At 38.4% G+C, this 21,177-nt stretch overlaps 1 protein-coding gene across 17 annotated transcripts in view; it reads left to right on the top strand.

The window, feature by feature from the left end:
• The window catches only part of PARD3 (par-3 family cell polarity regulator), a 445,891-nt gene that overhangs the window by 311,880 nt on the left and 112,834 nt on the right, over window positions 1-21,177 (top strand). For 12 of the 17 annotated variants that reach the window (XM_068173465.1, XM_068173422.1, XM_068173528.1 and 9 more), the window contains one exon: window positions 17,962-18,072. The exons of 3 other annotated variants lie outside the window; for them this stretch is intronic. In XM_068173465.1, the coding sequence (XP_068029566.1) occupies window positions 17,962-18,072 (111 nt within the window). Of the gene's footprint in view, window positions 1-15,137; window positions 16,218-17,961; window positions 18,073-19,874; window positions 20,273-21,177 lie in introns of those variants that run through there. 2 more of the 17 variants (XM_068173499.1, XM_068173510.1) reach the window with 2 other exon arrangements.

Raw genomic sequence — 21,177 nt, 5'->3', positions numbered from 1 at the left:
TATGGAATAGATGTAATGCAATTTGCAGCACCTGTGGATAAGTATGTTATATGAAGTAAATAAATTTTCTTCTACACGAATTAATACCTGAGTCCCACATAAACTTGATTTTTCAACGGAGAACATAAGCACTGTGTATTGAGTTTCACAGAGCAAGACTCTATGCTCAAAATTAATCATATGCATAGATGTTTTTTGTATCAGAGGTTGCATATTTTAAGATCTGGCCTGTAATGTTGATGGAGATGTAAAGTCATAATGTAGGGTAGCTGATCCTTAATTCCCATTTTAAGTGTTGTAGCATATAGGTGGGTAAATCAATGCACTGAATAACCAATGCAAATGTAATATCCCCAGATTACCATTAAAATCTAATCCTAATTAGATTTAATTACATTTAAAATGATTACTGGGAGCCTCGCAGTGTTGTGTATTCCAGTTCAGTGAGAGGAAATAGATAATTCAGTTTGCAGCCTTGTTTAGCTGAAATCGCATATACTGCTGGCTATTTTTTTCCCCCACACAGCTGTTTCCAAGGTGCACTGGACATGTCCAGATTTATAAACATACTATTTGTAGCTCTGAATTACACATTTCAACCACATGAGCTATCTGAGACCACTGACTAGGCATTTGGGAGAATAACCTATGTGGATTACTGTTGCTTGTTACATGACTTCCTTGTATTGCCTATTCTGGTTTTCATTTAAGTTTTCTCATTGTAATGTCTGTGAGGAGATGAAAAGCAACTCACAAAGGTTACACCACTGATTTAGTAATAACCTTCTTTCTCTTTCATTTAATAGCAATCTTCGGACTTTTAACTAGGCACAATAACTAAAACATGTCAGAGTTGTGTAAAATACTGTTGAATTATATCCTAATCAGCAGGACTGGCAAATACCTCAAACTTGATAAAACAAAATCTGTGGTCTGATTTCTATCATTCAGTAGCTTAAGAAGCAGCAATAATGACATTTTCCTTGGAAGCATGACTAACAGGACTTTGTGTTGGTGAATGACACATACTGATATATGGGTTTAATAGAAATCATGGGAATGAGCTCTGAAAGTTAGAGTTTTTTTTTCTTTAGTGCTCATGGAACAAAACGCCATAAATCTTGAGCCTTGGAACACAGAGGTGGTTAGTGCTTAAACACCCGTCAGCTGCATCATTTCAAACTTGGAAGCTCATTGTGTGCACACTGAATTGTGCCTGGGTTTGCTAATGCTCACGGGAGAACGCTGCCGACAGCTTGTGGTGCTTGTGCTGAGACTTCATCAGAAACGCTGGGCTGGCTTGTTGGTCAGGTGAATGGAATCTGGGGCCGTTCGTGCTCTGGTTTTAGCCTGCTGCTATTACAAGCCAGCTGGCACAACTGTCATTAAGTCCACATCTGCTTCCCCTCTTCTGCCACCAGCTAGAAAATGCATGGCCTGCTGTAATCCTGGATGCAGGGTCTAAGTAGGATATCCTTTCACTTTAGAGGAGGAACACCGACCTCATCCTGTCTGCAAGTTGGATACTGTTGATGCACCTTTTCTGTCCTCCTCTGGGCTACAATGTCCTGATCCATTTTCAAAGTTTCAGCTGGCCACTGTGACACACAGCATCAGAAAAGCCTTTCAAATGAAATCAGCCATGCAGCAAATTGTCATCTTTGATGCAGACGATTACCCAGGACTCTTACACAAGGGTCTTTCAAAGCATTTTCATATTCTTCACCTCCTTCTTTCCAATTAAAACTAAATAAGGTACTAAAAGAGATAAGCTTGGATGGAAAGAACTTCTCTTTTTTTTGGGAAGGCAAGCAGTGCTCCTTCCTTTCTCTGTGCATTTCTCTGCCTTCCTGTTTCTGCACTCCATGGAGGGAGTTGCTTTGAGGAGAGGTGTGTTTCATTGCCTGCAGCCCCGAGCACACCCGCTTTAGACTAAAATGTCATTGGGGCAGGGGGTAGTGGAATGGCAAATTTATGTTTCTAAACCAAACAAGTTCACATAATCTGTCAGAGATTTAAGGAATGCAGCTTCATTAAGTGGTTAGTAAACTCTATGACTTTTAAACGAAACCCAGAAAGCAGTGGTATGCAATTGTGCAAGGGAGATTTGAAGTGGGAGATTAACGTAATCGTATGTGGCTTTCTGGTTTGTCACTCTGACAGAAAGCAGGGAATTTTGCTCTATGTGTTCTTTACACTGGATTTTCCCAGAGTAAATCTTGAACTTATAAATCTGATGGTGGTATAGTGTATGGGGGTCTGGTTGGTGTTCTTTTTTTTTTTTTTTTTTTATTTCAATAGAATCAGGGCTCTTGTTTCTAACATCCAGAAGTAAGTGTCAGGATGACTTGTTACTAGAGACGAGTTCATAGTGGCTGCTAACATATTCTCCCAGTGTTCTTCCTTTGCTTGTCAGCGACTTTAAATAGAGAACCTTTGACACCTTCAGCACTGTCTTTGCCTGCAAAGCAAGCGAGGGAGGCAGGCAGGGTGACAGCTGAGCCCTCCGCCATCCTGCCCGGCGTTCTGCACACTTCTCTTCCAGGCCTGCTGGATGAATATAGAACGGAAGTGTCAAGGATGACACCTTCTTTATAATCTCTGCAAAGCCAGCCTTTTCAGGGAAGAATTTGTTGACAGTTCAGAGATTCAAAGTCAATTTCAGTTTAAGCTCATATAGAAATGGGATTTTTTTCTTCCACCTCATGTGATAATTGAAGACTAAACAGGCAGTGCCCTAGTCCATAGCAAAGCATCTTCAATAAATACTGTCTTGAGACATGAAGTATTTGTTAGGTGAAAAGCTCTATTAATGACATTTGTTTTGTTATCTCTTGGAAAGCTTCTTTAGAGGTTTAATTCACTACTGATAGCACCTGTACATTGGTGTATATTGTGGATGCTGTAGATTATGTTTTTAAAGCAGAGTCATCTTGTGAAATCCTTTTTAAAAACAGGAATAGCAGTGTTGACTTAGAGGAAAATGAATGCAACTTAATAGAGTTTTGTATCTGGGATGACATAGGTGGTCAAGTCACATTTTCTTAAGGTACTGAAGTTGGCAGCTGCAGGATAGCTGATCCTTTTCCAAAAGGCAAAGCTCTAACTCACTACTGCATTTCAGTTCCCAGGAGCAATGATCTGTATTTGTGCTGTGTTGGCAGGCTGATGCCTCCTGTTAAGATGTTAACTTGTCCTACTATTGTGCAAAGAAATAGTCATAAAAGATGTAATTATGTAACCCTTCAGTGAAAATTGCAAAATGAGATTAAACCAGTGTATAATTTCTGGAATAGAATACACTGGCACAGAAATAGTTAGTGAGCACCTGTGTTGCCCTGAATGCAGTAGGAAAACAGTAGGTATAAGGCTTTCAGAGGTATTATTTAGGTTTTTAAATTGTTACTTCAGGTAGTACTAAGAGGAATGCAAGTTTTGTAGAAAGAATAAGAGAGAAGGAAATATTAGAAACACAGTGACAATGGGGTATAGAAGTAGTATTTCCCCCACTTTGAATCTGTTGATGACTTGTTGACGAAAAAAAAAAATTATAGGGAACTGAAGAGATATTCAAAGTACTGCACTTTTAGTGATTTGAGCAAGAAAGGTTTTCTGCTTGGTTCATCTCCTACTCACAGCAGCCCAGCTTCAACTTTTCATCAGCTGAGTGTCATGGCCAGTTTATTTTCAAATACCTCCAAGGATGGAGAGTCAGCAGCCTCTTTCAGCAGCCTGTTCCAATGCTTAACCACGCTCCTGGTGAAAAGTATTTGTCCTTGGCAAGACACGAATAAGAGACATTGAATAATTGCTGGTAAAAAATTTGTGAATCAATCAGCATGTACTTATGCTTCACATGAATCAAGAACATGTGGATGTACAGTAAGATTTTCATGCAAAAAATTGACATTTTTTTAAAGGACCTTTGTGAAACAGTGTTACCCTCAAGGATTGCTGCCCTCACAGGACCCCAAGAGTATACCTGAGCCTGTGTTTGAGACTCCTTACATTCATTACATGCTAAGGAATAATTTATCTATAAAGAGGGTTTTCTTTTCATTGTGCTTCCAAGCATCTTACTCCAAATTGTCTTGGACTGGCAACTATTAGGATACTGAGCTGATTGTCTGAGGTGGTAATAGTGTCTTATATAATCCACTGAGCTAGAAAACGTGATTATTTTCTGTGCAACTGAGGAAGAAACACTTGACAGAAATCTTTCTTTCTGCTATTTCATGCTACACCAGGAAATGTCACCTGTTTTTTATTAAATATCTGAAATTAGTGTTGTATTAATGCTGATACTTTCCATTTTCATCCCAAAGTACATATATCAAGTAAAACCTCAGGCATTTGTAGTTCAGCCAATCATAAAAGGAGGAAGTTTATTTTACTTTTGGAGGGGGAGGAAGAGTTCCTTTTAATTCCACTTATGTGTGGTTGATTCCTTAGGATTTAATATAAGAGTGTAGGAATTTGGTCACACAAGAGTTAAATGGTACCCAGGAAGTCCCTGTATCCCAGTGCTTTGCCTCTGACCCTGAGCAGTTGTAGCTCCCAAAGCTGGGATACCAGAACTGGGTGACCAGGTCTTCCCAGGTCTGTCTTCCAGACTTCAGTGATCTGTAGCTCGGGGGTTTCTTGAGACACTGCCTTTGTGCTCAAGTACAAAATACAATGTGTACACATATTCTGTTCTGGGCAATTTGTCCTGTTACTGATAATTTGGGGTATATTTACCTAATTCCAAAATACTACAAAATTTGAAGTATGCCATATACAAAAATGTCTTTTAGAGATTGTGTAAATGACTTTTGTATCAAGGGGGGCTGCTTCTGCATTTCAAGTGCACAGACCTGATTGCAGTGCACCGCAGTAGATCTGACTCATTATGTCAGCTTTTTATGGCACTCAGGTAAGCATGTTTACAAAGTAGCAGTAAACCTTTTCGATGTGCAATAACATTTCAGTAGTTAATGTAGTGTTCCACTGTGTATTAGATTTTACCACTTCTGGGCAAACTTACAGTAAGCAGAAGTGCAAGAAGAGGCTGTAGATGTTTATAAAATAGACCCTACTGGAATGAATTCAAGATCTAGTTTTACAGTGTATGTTTGGTCTAGCTGATGATGTGGTTAACAGTAAATTTTGAAATGTTTGCTTTTGCAGAAGACAAATTCTTAGTTTCTACAAATGTTAACACTTTTTTCAGGACTTTGTTGCTATGAGTCTTGTAGCTCCTTGTCAGAAAAAGGAAAAAGAACATAGTATAGATTCATGAAACTACTTGGTGAACTTGACTAATTTCAATAAATATAACAGCATACTACTGATAGACTGTTTTAAAGAGTTTGTATTTTATGTTGAAAGTATGTTGAAAACGCTGTATTGGTAGAGAAATTCTCTGTTATAAATAAATAACTAGTTCAGTCAATGTTAACTGACAATTGACTTCATAGATTTACCTTTGTCAATGTAATCTGCATAGTTAGTCCTAATGTTAGTCCTAATGTTTTTTGGGCTTCCAGTACAAAAACTCTTGGAGTTTGGCAAGCTGCTCAAACTTTCAAGAGGAACTATTTTCTCATTTTAAAAATAGGATAGTACCTTGTCCATGCCAGTGTCTCCAGGCATCTTGATGTCCTGTGATGTTTCCTGTATTGTACAAACATGAAATATATGTATGCTAAAAATACATGCTAGAGCTCCCAGATACTGGTGTTGAGTGTAGTTTGAAGGTGGATGAATGCTGGATGGATGTTGGCTAGATGAATCACTGAAAATGTATGTAATTTCCTTTTTCATGCTATACTGTTATAAGTAGTGCTTGGTAAAAAAAATGTCTAATCAGTGTCAAAGTTTATGGATTAGCTTTAAAGAAGATTAAATAACAAAAATACATCTAGAATCTTATCTATATCAGAAATTTTGAGTACCACAATAATAAAAGTAGTGTACTTTTACACCAATTGCAAGTGCCTCTAGCATTTTCAACACCAGGTGTGTTTAGTATGCAAGCTGAACTGCTATTACACATTTTAACAGCAGCATGCCACAAATAAATCTCAAATATTTCACAATGTTGTTATAGATTCTATAATTGTCTTTAACACATAGTTCTGAAATCCTGAAATTTAGAGCACAACATGCTGGCACAAGCAGGAGTTTCAGATGTTGTGTGACAATTAAAGTATTTCTTTTCTCTTATGTTGCTGAGCAGGTAATGATACCTACAGTATTATAATCTGTAACCATTAGGATTCCTGGTATCATCTGTAGAGCTCCAAATACTTTGCTAGTTCTATTTGCCTTTTATAACCCCAAAGGAAGAAAACTGCTTGTGTAAGTTAAAGGAAATGTGAAGGAAGAATCAGTACCATTTTCAGTTGGGTTTTTTTTTTTTTTTTTTTTTGTTTGTTTAAGATTTATTTTAGGCTATATATTCAGAAGAAATAGTGAAATGGCAGTGATAATTGCTGTGTACTGTGTGCAACGCTGAGCGTGAGCAGAACTGTTATAATTTCAAGAACATCTCAAGAGCCAGATATCTTTGAAGTCAAGTCTGGATTTATTTTAAACATCATCTCTCTGGGTTTCTAAATAAATAGAGGCCTAGTCATTTCCTTCCTATAGTGCCTGAGCATGTAGAAATGAGAACAAAAATTTCAGTGTGTATGGGGCTGGTCCAGGTCTGAGATTTTCTGTGCTAGCAGCTTATTTATATGGGTTGGAAAAAGAAACCCAAAACCAAACTGAAAAAACAAACCACCCCAACTCACCACCCCACATCTCTTGCCTGTAATTAGTCCTGATCAAGTCCTGCTTTGTACATCTTTTGAATCTGAAAAAAATCTCAGCTCCCAGTTTGGCCCTAAAATAATCAGCAGTGTAAATCACTATTGATATAGTTATTTCAACTGCTTTCAAATTCTTACCATGAAGACAGCTGAAGCTCTGACTGCTGGCAGCTACAGGATGCCAGGCATCTCCAGGGCTCCAGGTAGCTCTGGGCAAGCCCTGGAAGCAGCTGCTGCAGGGACCTGCTGTCAGACTGCTGTCCCAGCAATGATCCACCTGAGTCTTATTGCATCTTCTCCAGAGATGGTTTGTTCTGGTGCTGCAAAGCCTTGCTCTTCATTCTCCACCCAGAAGATGCAGTGTGTGTAAACTAAATTTTCCTGCTGCAGGGCAGAATATCAGCTGGTAGAAGAGACAGAGGTATGTGAAGCCAGCAGTGGCATATTATTATTTATTACCCAGAGCCTTGGTTCAGGCTCAGTCCCTGTGCCATAGCCTTATCTTTGTAGCAAACTTTCAAAATAATGTGCCTGTTATTTTTTGCTCTCTGCTTTCTATGATAATGTAGATTGATAGAATCACAGAATGGTTTAAGTTGAAACTTAAAGATTTTCTAGTTCTACTAGAACCCTTACTAAGTGGGAATATCTTCCACTAGATCAGGTTGCTCAAAATCCCATCCAACCTAGTCTTGAAGACTTCAAGGACACTTAAATGAATTGTGTTGCAGGGTAGCTTGTAAAGATGTCCTGTTGACATTATTAATTTGGTTATAGAACTAAACTTTATTTTTTAGCCACAAGGAGACTTGAGTGGCACTGTGAAACCCAGAGTGGGACAGGAGACCCTAAACTGTAACCTACAGCCATCAGCACTGGGTGCTACGGCTCAGCGAGGGAAATTGCTTTTTGGTGTTGTAGAGAAGAGAATGACAGCTGCACACTTGTCTGGTTTTAGGAATATTTTGTTTAGACTTGTCCCACAAGTCCTACAGTGTTGACTGTGGTCTACTGCTGGAAATTGTCTGTGGCTTCTCTGCCTCCTGTAAGTGTAAATATGTGAATGAGCCTAAAGATACAGAGGCATCATCTATTGCTTAATTTACCATGCAGAGGTTATTTTCTAGGAGGTGTGTATCAACAAAGATCTCTAGTAACTGACAGAAAAAGTGCTGACTGGCATATTAACATTTCTAGGTAATGAGATCTGTAGGGAAAATTTAATCTTTGGAAGGTTCTGAATGAACTGCAACTAGTTTGATTAGTTAACTTTTGCTGATTTTATACAGTGTAATTGCACGACTGCAAGTTCCTGGAATAATGTAACTGCAATTTCCTGGTCTAACTAGCTTGTTTATTACATTTTTGTCCTAATTTCTCTGCTGTTCTATGTGCTTAGTGAGCATTTTTAGTGATTTACATGCTGTAGGTCATGTTTACCTATGGCAGGCCTATGAAGCAAAGTGTTTTGGTTGTAAAGCGGACCTGTGATGCCTCTTAGTATTACTGAGGGTTATTTTTTTCCCTTTTCTGGCAGGAAAGTCTTGAAGCAAATTTCCCTTGCAACTTTTTCTTTTTATTCTCTTTTTCTTTGGCCATCTTTTGAGTGCCAGTAAAATGAGTGGGTTTTTATCTTTCATTAGCATTTCTTATAAGGTCTGCCTTTAGACCAGTACCCATTTTCTAAATTGTACGTCTATAGAGTTGCAAAAAATCATGGTAACCAGATGCAGTATTTGTCTCTGGCCTGGCAAAGTGTTAGATCTAACAAAAGAAGCTAATAAAAATGTTCAAATTGACCCTTCTCATCATTTGGACTTCTTGGAGCTCAATCAATCAATCATTATTATCAGAGTTATTCACACAGAGGCAGAAGTGCTCGTGTTTCTCATAATCAGCCCTTGAGCCAGACATAATTTGCAATTTGAAGCATTGTATTTGGAAACAATAATGCATTAAAATGAACAGCGCAGGAATTAGAAGGATAGTTGTGGAGAGAGCGTGTTGCGGAGTAGCCATGTTTTAAACGCCGTCTCTAAGGATCCTTAGTGGACACCAGCAATTAGAGGCACACAATGTAGTATTGTTCATACCTAAAAGGGTCCACAATTTTTAAACTCCTCTGTGGAGTGTGACAAATGGAACAGCAGAGGTTGCCCACCTTGCTGGGTGGCTGCAGGGCAGCTGTGGGCAGGTGGGGAGTGCTGGGGTAAGGCGGTGTCACCTGTTTGGCAAAGTGTGAGCCAGAGATGGGGGGCTGAACCTGGCACCCGATAGCACTGGGATGTAGGATTTTACTTCTTGATAGGAAAATTGTTTATGTTATAGAAGAATGACTACGTTGTACTTTAGATTGTCAGGAACTAGTTAATAGTGGCAGCGGTTGCTGCTGATAATTTGGGAACTTTTTTTTATCCCTATGTATGCTATTATGTATTGCAAAGTAGAGAGCTGTATGTGTGTTTTTATGTTTGCAGTCTGTGAGTTAACATACTGCAGGCCTTCACTCAGGCTTTTTCAGGAGCCTGCTCTTTAGTCTGTATGTGAGGCTTTATTTTGTTTTTTGCAATTTGTATTTACAGTCTTTCTATTGCTGTTTAGTATTTTACTGCCCAGTGTTGCATTTTAGAGCAGGGCACTGCAGTCTTGAAGGGCATATTCTGTGTGAGAGGGGTGACAAGAGAATTTCTAAGTACATTAAATCACAGTATAAAAGGATATGTTGCCAACTGAGATTATATATTTATAAAATACATATTATATAAAAATGCTGGATTAGCTTGGTTGGGTCACATGTATGAGCTACTTTCTTCAATGACAAGTAGCACACAGTGTATCAAATTTAGGCTTGGGGCAAGTAACTGTGGCCAATAACTACTCTCTTTTTTGAATACATACATTACATTAAAGAGCTTTGGTCACAAACTTTAAAATGCTTAGACTGTTATGAAATGTTCATTAAAATGTCATGTACTACTTCTGTGGTTGCACTCATCACTGATGACTGTTAACAAAATTGTAGCTAAGCACAAGATATTTTTTATATATTCCTGACTCCTTCAGGGATACCACAATCCCCAGTTTAAGAGATTTTGTCTGACCACCATGAATATGAATATTTTATGGTGACTTTTACTATATTTTGGTGTTGCTTACTGAGTAGATTTGGACATCTCTGCTGTCTTGCTGCCTTCTTTCCAATAGCATCATTGTCACATTTTTCATACTTTCTTTGAACTACTCAGCCTGCTTTTCAACTACAGTATTTTGAAGTAGCTAGGGCTTTTTTCTGATTTCTTGTGCTTTATTTATTTATTTATTAGAGTTGTCCATGGCTCCAGCTAGCTTCAGGCAATCACAAGTAGCAATGCAAGATTATCTTCTGTTTAGAAATTTGCAAACAGATGGTCTATCCATAAAAGAAATCTGTTTTTAAAAGTTCCAGCATAAAATGGTGGAAGTAAATATTACAAATGCTTAAGTTGTGAAAAGAGAGCGACTTGGTGTGAATAATATTCTGCCTGTTGTGTCATGCCTTTCAGGAAATGTTATCAAAACTGTTTAGGAAAATAATTGAATGAAACCTCATGACATATCTCTAGTTTGGCATCATACCCATTTTCTTCGAAGTTGGGATACTGGTTCACAAAGCCAGGCAGATTACGTTTCACTGGCTGGAAGCAGTTATGGATCACATATGTTGTTTGCACTTCTTTCCAGGAGGTTGTTGTGGGAATCACCTGTGCTGTTGTACGTGAAGCGTTGCGCCGTCCTGTCTGTTCTTTTTGAGTAAACTTAGTTTGGTGAGATGTACTGGAACACCCCCTTGCATGGGGCTGAAAAATGGTTTTTTCATGTTTGGAAAGTGATATGGAGGCTGCTGGGAGAAAATATATGAATAGAACACAGAAGACCTTCACATGCTTTACAGTATTGAGGCCCAGGGTGGGCACTTGAAAGGGCTGGTATTTTGCAGTAATAGCCACTTTGGTTCTAGTGCTTTAAATATCTATGTTTGTGGCTGAGCATGTGAGTTTCTTTATTGCTTGAAGGCAAGTATCACTGGCCTGAAGAGATACAGGGGTACCTTTTTAGAGTACTCTTAATTTTCATGAGTTACCTATGGCCTTTTGTAATGTCTTTTTCTTGGTTTGTGACAGCAGACTTCTCCAGGAACCCTCCTGGAAGGGGTCCTCTGCTGGTTGTTGCACCAGAAGGATTGCTGCTTTATCAGTTTTAACATTGGCAAGGAGATCCATGGAAAATGAAGTTATCAATGTCTGTTTTAATTATGCCCACAAGTTCCTGCATCAAGGTGCCTGCACATCAGTGCTTTTGTGTCATCTCAGGACAGTGCTACTGCTGAGTCACTCCAGCAGTCATTCCACTCCCTCCCAACAAGTAGAATGGGATCTACTAATTTGATTAGTAACATGTGATAACAGGCTATTTCTAGAAGTCTATTGCCAATATGTAAATGTTTACACTTAAAAATGTGTTTTTAAAAATAGCACTTGCACAATTTTGCTTGGAATGGAAGGCTTCTAAAGCTTCAGGTCATCACTAAAGAGGGTGGCTTTTGTTTGTGTGCTACATTTTTGTTTTTGTTTTAGCAACAGAACGGTTTTGTGTGTCCCAATAATATGTTGCAATATAAATCTTATGATTTTGCTGATACATCAGGGTGAAAAAGAAATCATTGCAGAATCATTCAAGCAGTGTTTACGTTATGTGTGTGTCTGTGTGTGTGAATACTGTTTGCTACAAAGGGGAAAAGAGCATGCCTTGAAGCTAGAAAACACTGACAAAATAGCTCAAGACACTTACCAATTGTTAATTTTTAATTATGGTCTTTTTTCTATTAAGGAACATAATGCTACTGAACTTGTCTCAATCAATTTTTGTGTTTTTTTCATTAATCAACTAATGCATGTTTCTTCTGTAGCTCTTTATTTTAATGAAACATGTGGATGATTTGGCAGACGACAATGATCTCATCAGTAACGCATCAGAGTAAAATCCTTTTAGCAGATTACACGTGTATTATATTTGTTGTATCAAGGATGCTGATATATATTCTTTTAAACTCAATCTACTTTTGAGATAACTTGTAAATGTGGAGTTTCTGTAGTTACTTGTGTATCCTCTTGCTTCACTTGTCTTATCTGTATTTATATCAATTTATGCAAAATCATTTACATGTTCTTTATGTCTACATGTGTACTTTATGTACATTTCATGTATTTTTTTATATATATGGCATCATGTTGTAGCTTGAGCCTGTTCTTTAAATGTTCTGCTAAGCTGTCTTCTCTGTTGAGCCTCATACTGTTCAGTTGCTCTGATGCACTGGCCCAAAGCCACTGAAGGCACTTGTTAGTCAGTGCCTCTCTGTTCAGCATGACAGACTTTGGATTAGGTCACCTCCTAGCTGGTGGCAGTCATTCAAGCAAGTAAGCTTGAAAGTGAGCCAGCTGACAGAGAGGTTTGGGTATTCATTTTGGCTTGATTAGATTATCCAAAGTTCATGCGATTTCCTATTTGAGGGTCAAGCTTACGGCATACAGGTCTGTGTTCTCATCTTTTTATTAATAATAATGTGACAAACCAGTATCATGAGGTCTGAGGATGGTCATTTCCTCTGATATGACTTGGCTGTTATGTACTAGAGATCATATGTTTAGAAGATGGTCCTCTTACAATTTTTAATTTCTTCACTTACTGTGATTCCTGTTGTTGGCTGAATTTAAGGATTAAGTCTGTGGATCTATGAATATGACTTTCAGCATTAACACTTATCTTGAAACTTTCTCCAAACCTTAATGTAAAAGGAGAATTAAGAACATATAAATTAAGTAGAACTCTGGAGTATCTTGGCAATTAGAGTGAACAAGATTTCAGCTGCTCTCTTTCATCAATTTCTCACACTCTTGGACAGACAGGGTATTTTTAATTTCCAACCTGTATTTCAATTAGTCATAGAAGTTTTTTTCTTGCTTGTGCAGCTACAACATAAAATTAAACTACTTTTTAGCTCTACTTTTTATAACAGGGTTTAAATGAGAGAGCTGCTGAATAAGCAAGCTGTCACATGAAGTAAACATTGTTAGTGTTATGGAGAGATTTTTCTATAACCATACAGTTCATGTCCTGAACGAAGTATTAAGCTATATCTGTGAAAGGATATTTATGAACAGAATGGTAATTTTTTCATTACTTGGGTTTTGGAGGAAAATGTGCACTTCTTTTTTGTCTTTTATTTTCTACTCTGAGTAATAATCATCTGTGCTCTGCCTTTAAGAATTGAGATTGAGGCAAGTGGTGCCCACAGGTCAGTGTTGTGCTTCTGTAGCTGCAGGTGCTTCAGAGTAGTATAGTATAGGTATATATGGTATAGCTCCAGCTTTGGCAACAGACCTGTTTTCCTCATGCGTGTGGTGACTTGGTGAGGCAGTCGTGTGTGTCGTTTGGCTGCACATCATGTAGTGGCCTGTGTCTGTGCATTGGTGTCTTGTGCAGTGATTTAGGCTGGGCTTTTATAGCTCGCAGTCAAATTGTTGGCACCAAACATTGCAAAAGAAAAGAGCTTGGAATTAGATTCTCAAGACTGTCTGAACATCAGTGCCACAGATGATCCTTTTTTGCATGGTTTTGGATTTTAATTCCAAAATCAGTAGTTTCTACCTTTGTTTTTAAGCACTGTCCTCCTTTTCACTAATACAAGGAGCCTTGCTGTGCAGATGCTGAGCGATGGAGTTTTCATGTCTGTATCAGAAGGAAAGTTGTCATTTCATTTGCATTTGTAAGAGCTGCAACAAATATCCCAGCAGCCAGCCGCCAGCAGTGAGAATGAGACCATCTCAGGTTCAGCCGAGCGCCTGAAAGTCACCAAGTGCTTGAGGCGCTCTGTAACCGGCTGCACACAGCGGAGAGCTGCTCCTGCGTCTGGGGAGGGAGCAGCGAGGGCCGGGATCACAGCACTTGGCTGTGTCCTCAAGGCCTTGCAAAAGTCTGGAGTCTGTGAGACACAGCACAAATGGATGGTGATGTCTGCTTTACAAGGGAGATACCATAAGTCTTAGGCTGTTCTCAGTGAGTGAGCAGTCACTTCAGTGGGAGAACTTGCTACGTGGGTGTGCCAGGCCTTCCAATATACGGATTATGGGAAAAGTAGTATTGGAAGCAGTAAAGTTCCAAATTTGCAGTGGATCATGTATGGGACATAGATCCTATTTCCATCTCTCCTTCCTTTTGAGTACCTGAGCAGTAAAGAGGGAAGATTCACAATGATGCAAAGCCTGGTGGCTTGCAGGAAAGGTGTCAAACACGTCATGTTCATGGAGCAAGTCAGGGACTAGAGGAGTTGCACTTGTAAGGAGGTGGAACTTTCACATAGGTAAGCCAGATCTTTGCATTGAGCCAATGCATTCATTTCAGGCTGTTGTACGTACTGGGAGTGATTCTGGGGACCTGACCCAGACTTTTGACTCACACAGCTAAACAAGGGCCGAGAAACAGCAGCAGAAGGGGCTTTACCTCTGCCTGTGGAGACAGTGCACAGTAACTGTGGGATGTATTTTTGGTGTTTTGAAGGGGTGTTGCATAGACTGCTTGAATTTCAGTGGTCTGAACAGTCTTATTCTAAGTGTCCTGTTTCGGTTAATATTCATGAAAAGGAAGCATCGTTTATATGAGTAGGAAACATTTACCTGAAGAAATTAGGACAGTGATTTTCAACAGCTTGGCACCAGTGTAGTCACACCACAGTACAGCTGAGAGAGTTTTAAAAGCTGGCTTTAATGGTGTGCCTTAGCATTGCTGGATGTTGCATTTCTGTAGTTAAACTTAACTTGATTATGACTGTTAAATAAATAATTTATAAATGTCTGCTATAAATTTGGTGGAGAGGATGCTGATTTGGGCTGTGGGATTCATTATGACTGTAAATCATACTTCATGAAGCAAACACTTTTAATAGAAGTAAATAACAAACACATTTATTACTAGCAAGAGTAATCTTACCAAAGACTTAGAATGATGTTTGTAGTGGGAAGTATTGACTGCCCTTACAGAAATAAAGGAGGTGTGTGGGGATGTACAAATGTATCTCCATCACAGTTCTTTTTGGCACCTTTCTCAATTGCTTGGTGGCTCTTGAGTATCTTCTTGACATGCTATCTTAGCATCTTCTCAAAGCTTTGTGACTGTTAAGCCACAATTAACACAACTGTTCATTGTGCTAGAAACATGAAGCCACAGTCCGGAGGGGGGAGGATGGTGTTTGTTTTTCTGGGTTCCAGTGTAGGGACAGTGTGGTTAACATTGCTACACTTGTTACAGGCAGTGGTGATTATGGCAGATAGATCATTTCTGCGGGTGACAAAGTCCAGAGAAGGCACCTGTGCAAGACCACCATGGCTCATACTCTGCCAGGCTGTCCACTGCTGGGATGACCACTGAGCTTGTCAGAGATGGGCACTGGGAAGTCTCCGGTCAGAGTGGGAACAGTGTGGCCACCCTCTGAAATGCCTGGGAAAGAACCCGAGCTGTCTTCCAGAGACTTTGATCAGGATGGTCCTCCGGGGCAGAAGGAACATTAATTCCCAGACGAGTGGAAGAAAACCCTGAAAGAGAAGAAGGGTTGTTGCCACAATTTGCCCATGACTCAAAGCAAACTGAGCCCTGGTGCTGCTCCAAGTGCTCCATGTGTGGTGCCCACCTCTGCCTCTGTGGGAATGCACATGAGCTCTGTGTGCTCTGGACCTGCGTGGTTGGATCTGCAAATTCAAACCACTGAATTCTGCTAGGTTTGCATTACATGTTAACATTAGAAATGCTCTCCTCACAATCATGCAGCCTAACCAGACATTTACTAGATTGCTTACAAGGATTATTAGAAATTTCCTTTGTACTTTATTTTTTTTAATAAGGTATTGATTTCACTATATATCTGTTCATACTTGCAATGATTTGATTTATGGTGGCAGAAATTCTGTTTTGCTGCCAAAACCTAATGGGCAATAACTAATTCAATTTTTTCTTCCCCCCTCTTCCCATTTTTAAAAATAATTATTTCTTTTTCAAAAATAAACTGGGTACTCCAGAGTTTACTTTTCCTGACATTTTAAATGGGTTGAGGAAGGACAGGAGACTGAAGCAAATGTGAGCATCCCAGAGATGCTGTGCTAGAGTGACACATATGTTGCTTGTCTCCTCACAGCTCTGCATGTTCTATTGGTCAGACCCATGCTGCCACCTCAGGCACTCTCTGTGTATCAGGGTAGAGTGGCTCAGTTCCACTGTTTTTCTGCCAAAACTCCTCTCTGGGCTAGAGGTTTTAGGCTTTTTAGGGCTATTTTAAATTAAACAATCTCTTTTGTCAGGTGTACAACATCCAGAACTTGATTTGAATCTCTTGTGTCATATGTGTAAATGCTTTATATAATGGTTTTGATTACTCTCTAATAAATAGGTGGATGTTTTAAAAGATACATGTTGGTGTTTTGAATTTAGGTTTCACATATAACATTATGAAATCAGAGACTTTAACTTTACACCCTATTTTGCCTTTCTTAACCCCATCATGTCCTCTGCCTATTCCCTTTTCAGGTGGTTATTAATAAACAGTTTTAGTTTTCAGATGCCTGAATTACTTTGGAAATGAGCAATCTGTGTGGAGAATGGGCAAATAGTTTAAAGCTTATGTACATGCTCCTATGCTGTATTTTTGTGTTTTGGTTTTAAAGAGCTGGTCTAAGAGCCGTAAACATGATTACATAATATAAATATTATCTCTTGATTGAATGGCCTGAAATTAATCATTCTGCAGGGTGGCTGTGTGGTGCATCTTCAACCCACATAATGTCTTTGTCCTAGAATCAAAAGGAACTTAGAATCAAATGGGAAAATATTATAAATACCTGGTGAACTCGAAATATTTTAAAGATGTTACATTAATAGGTCAGAAGGAAGCTTTAAGAACTCTGTGGTTTATTTTACCGTCCATGAGCATTTGTGGTGTCCTGTTGGTACTATTGCTAGACATGTTTGATTGCAAGTCTCAGTGCTTTAATTTCTCTTTTGATGTGAACCTGAGTATGAAGTGCCACAGACTCAGTCAGCTCTCAGATCAGCATTTGGTATAAAAAAAAAAGTTAAATTCTTGCTGCTTTTGGTGTGATAAATGATGCCACATTTAATTGATATATATACTGTTTAACAGATACGTGTTAGCTCTTCTGCCTTAAATAGAAAATTCTTAAGTTTAGATCTATTTAAAGGTTATATTGAAGTGTTTGTTTGGTTCGCTCTATATGAAAGCAATTCCTTCCAGAATAGGTCAGAAATGCCTTAAGAAATAAGAATAATTTTGTCCTAATAATAACTGAGTATCTCAGATGCCAAATTCTTCACTCCCTGAAAGTTTAAAGAAAACAGTGGAATGTGCAAATATGGAAGAAACCTAATATATTTGAAGTGTAGCCTTCAGAGGGGAAGAGGAGATGTGAAGAGGGCAAACCCTGGGTTGGCAGTGCCTGTCTCTGGCTAGGGCAGCCCAGACAGCTCCATCCCTCCATCCATTCACCTTCCCACACTGGAACACCCCTGGGGAAAGAGTCATGAGCAATAACGTTTAAATAAGAACTCCTGATGCTGAAAAAGAATAAACTGGCAGTTTTGAATGGTGTCCTCTGTGTGGTGAAATGGCCCTTGTGGGGTGCAGGGGGCTGTGCTGCCCCAGGAGCTGTCAGACCTGCAGCTCCCTCTCTCCTCACCCAAGTGGGGATGCCTTTGCTTAATGCAAACCTGAGCTGTGTCCTTGGGCAGAGATGCTGTTCTAAAACGTTGTTTGACTGTCTGTTTAAGAATAGCGGCCCCAAAATCCTGGCATAAAAGAGAAATGTGGTCCAATTATTATTATTTTGTTTGTTGTATTCTTCAGTGAGGAATTCTATAAACTTTTAAGAGGAGTGAAATGAAAATAAAAATTTAAAAAACTTAAGTAAAAAAAACAACAACTAAAAATTGATATTCTGAGGTCTTTGCACTTTCCCTTCCTGGTTTCCCAGCATCCTTCTTGGAGAACTCTCTTTGTCATGGAAGAAGGAAAATACAGTTTTGTTCATGTCACAAGTTAGATTCTTTTTTTGTGTGTTATTAACAGGTTTGGCAAACATCGCAAAGATGACAAGAGTGAGAAAACTGGTAAAATAAAAGTGCAGGAAGCTCTTACTTCAGAAGAGGAGAGAATACGAATGAAGCAAGAACAGGAGAGGTAGACTTCAGTATTTGCTTAAACCTTGATAGAGAGAGTTTGTTTCTTAAATTAAATAACTGAAGTTCAATTTTCACTGATTAAATTTTCCAGATGTTGATATGTTTATTACTTGAAATAACAAGACAAAACTGGATTTATTTTGGACATTAGTATGAACAGCTCCTTTGGCTGTGTTAAGCATCTTTTATAGACATAGAGCTCCCTTTCTTATTGAGGAGACTGAAGTAATAAAATGAAATGCTTTCTCTATATTTTCTATAACTGATTTTATTGACATTTTCAGAAAACACATATTTATATAGAATGAAGTATGTTTTGTATTTTTCTTCAGAGTTTTGCATATCTAGATTTTTCATTGATAAATTTAGGAGAAACGTAAAAATTATGCTTTCCAGTATATTTGTCACTGGAGTTCAGTCTATTTATGTGCCATGCAGTCTGTTTATGGAATGATATATATATATTAAACTGCTAATTGTAAAAATGAGTGGTGAGCACCTCTATTTTTCCTTGTCAGCTTCCCTTAATATAAAAAAATCTATATAATATATATGTCATGTGCTCTTCTCAATATTTCCAATCTACTTTTCATCCTATCGCTTGTAGTCCTAGATATCTGGGGCCTAGACTATGGTGTCTCTCAGATCAATTTAGTCAAAATCTTGAAAAGCATAGCTTATCAGTTAACTTATGCTGGGAGATGTGAGTTGAGAGACAACCTCTTTGAGTAGACATCACTTCAGTAAGGAGACAAACTTTACAAAGTTTGATTGTTAAGTGGTAAATAGATTCAGACCCATTTAGCAGTGAAAGTGAACTATGCATTTGAATTATTTATCTAAAAATCATGCTATAGCTCACCATAAATTTAGGATTGATGCAGAAACTCTGGAGGGAAATTTTCTTATCCTTGTAGAGGAGATATCACCAATTAGTCATAATGATCTCTTCAATTACCATCTCTATGCACCTTGGTCTTCTGCAAATAAGAACAAAAGTTCATGAATGGTGGCTTCATCATTAACAGCTCAATAGAGAATATTAGAGCCACTGTATAATAGAGAGCCACTGTAACTCTTGTGTAGACTCCTCAGTTAAACCTAAAATGGTTTGCTTTCAGTTCTTTTAGGGTTGAGTGATTTACAGTAAAGATAGGGTGGGAGTGTGTGTTTATTGGTTTACCTTGTTAAACTCATTTGTGGCCATCTGTTTAGATTACATCATGGGAATTTTTTTACTCTTTAGCACATATACTGCCATAAAAATTTATTCTTGTCTTTGTCCATCCATTCTGATTGTAGAAGGTGGCTGGATTACAGTGCCTGGATGTTTTTTGCTACTCTGATTGGTTTTTATTTTTTCTTTTTTAACAAAAGTGAGGCAGAGTCATTAAATTGGTTGCTGTTTTTAAAAGTAAAGTGCTTGCAGCTTAAATGGTAAAGAGGAAGGCTAGAATTGAAGGAAATAAGTGATGAGGGTGTTTGTGTGCAGCCAGCTTCCCTTCTCATGGATGAAGCAGCCACAGAGCTCATGCCAGGGGTGCAGAGCCATGGAAAGCTGCCTCGGTTGCCCTGCCCAGCTCAGTGCAGGGGATGGTTGGCCAGACAAGCACCACACTGTGTCCTGGCTTCACACACTGCTGAACCCCAGCTGGCCCTTAGGGTTTCTTAGTAACATTAGGTTCCCAGAAAATCAGCCGTATACATTTATAAAAAGAAGAACTTGACGCCTGAGTTAGTAACATTTTCTCTCTCTTCATTCTCTCTCTGTGTCTCTCTGTGTCTCTGTGTCTCTCTCAGTAAGAATGGTCAGAGTATAGACTGTCCATGTGATGATGTAAGAGAGGTTGCAATAGTCACGCTGGGTACCAAGGTAGAATTATGAAATTATTTGTATAGCCCCCAATGCATGGAGCAAATCCTAATCCCTGTCCATCAAGTTATGCTAACCAATTTGAATCTTTCCTGGAATCTCACTCCTCATGTGTCATAAAAACAATTTTATATGTTCACTGAAACTGCAGAAAATGCATGTGCCAGAACTTCATAACAGCTTGATGTTATAGTAACATGGGTCCTTATCCTCCCATTATTCTCTTTCCCTGTGTATTTGCTTTCCTTTGTGTTATGTCTATAAGAGAATGCAACTTCCTTGGGGTAGTCGCATGTAAAACTAATAAAAGATAATAAAATAGCAACTGAATGTGTGAGGTGCTTCCTTATGTTTCTAAAAAAATCACATGTTGATTTGGTCCATAGAGACTAAATGTTTTTGCAGTTAGATTGCAGAGTTTTCTTTTGATCCTGTAAAATAATGATGTTAGATACATGCTGTTAATGAAGAGTACTCTTGCAAATTAACTGAACAATCCCTCAAAATGTTTACTAGGAGACACAGTAAAATATTACTGTCAGTGTTGGCTCATAATGGCTGCTATTTAACTTTGTTTTCTGTGGGTTTTTGTCTTCCCAATTTTTTTAGCAGTGCAATTCGCTCGTTCTATTTTACTTGGTATTTGATACTATATACCTCTAAAATGATGCAATGCTTTGGGGAAATAGGTTGGATTTAATGAATTTACTATGTATGAGAAGCTAGAAGCAAAAATCCTTAGGGGGGTCAGAGAACAAGTGAACAGCCCATTAAAAAATCAATCATGCCCACAATTTTATGGAATTACTAATTTTAATAGTATTGTGCTTACAGTAGTGTTTTCTTTAAAACCTAGCATTCATATAGATTATGAGACAAATTAGGAAATTAATGCATTTCAGTTTACCATGATGAAATTAATAAAGTGGCCTTTCATAAATATATTATTAATAATAAGTTCTTGATTCTGTGATTCTTTGATTAAGGAGTGTCTCTCTTAAGCTGTGTATCTCTTAAGCTACACTGTATATATGTTGGATATATATGTACATGGTGCATGTTTGCTGACAATCTTAAAGTAATTTTGAATGAAAAAGGAAGTTATCTAGTTGAAAATACAGCCAGCTTTCAATAACAAGGAATACTGGAACAATTAGAGGTGTACTTGATGAGACCACCCACTAGTCTTACCAAAAATTCTGTAAAATACTTGCTATTTGTAAATCCTCC

The sequence above is a fragment of the Anomalospiza imberbis genome, chromosome 1 (genome assembly GCF_031753505.1).
Source record: "Anomalospiza imberbis isolate Cuckoo-Finch-1a 21T00152 chromosome 1, ASM3175350v1, whole genome shotgun sequence".
NCBI classification, from domain to species: Eukaryota; Metazoa; Chordata; class Aves; order Passeriformes; family Viduidae; genus Anomalospiza; species Anomalospiza imberbis.
Note: the sequence above shows the minus strand (reverse complement) of the source record. Positions and strands in the feature narration are given on the sequence as shown.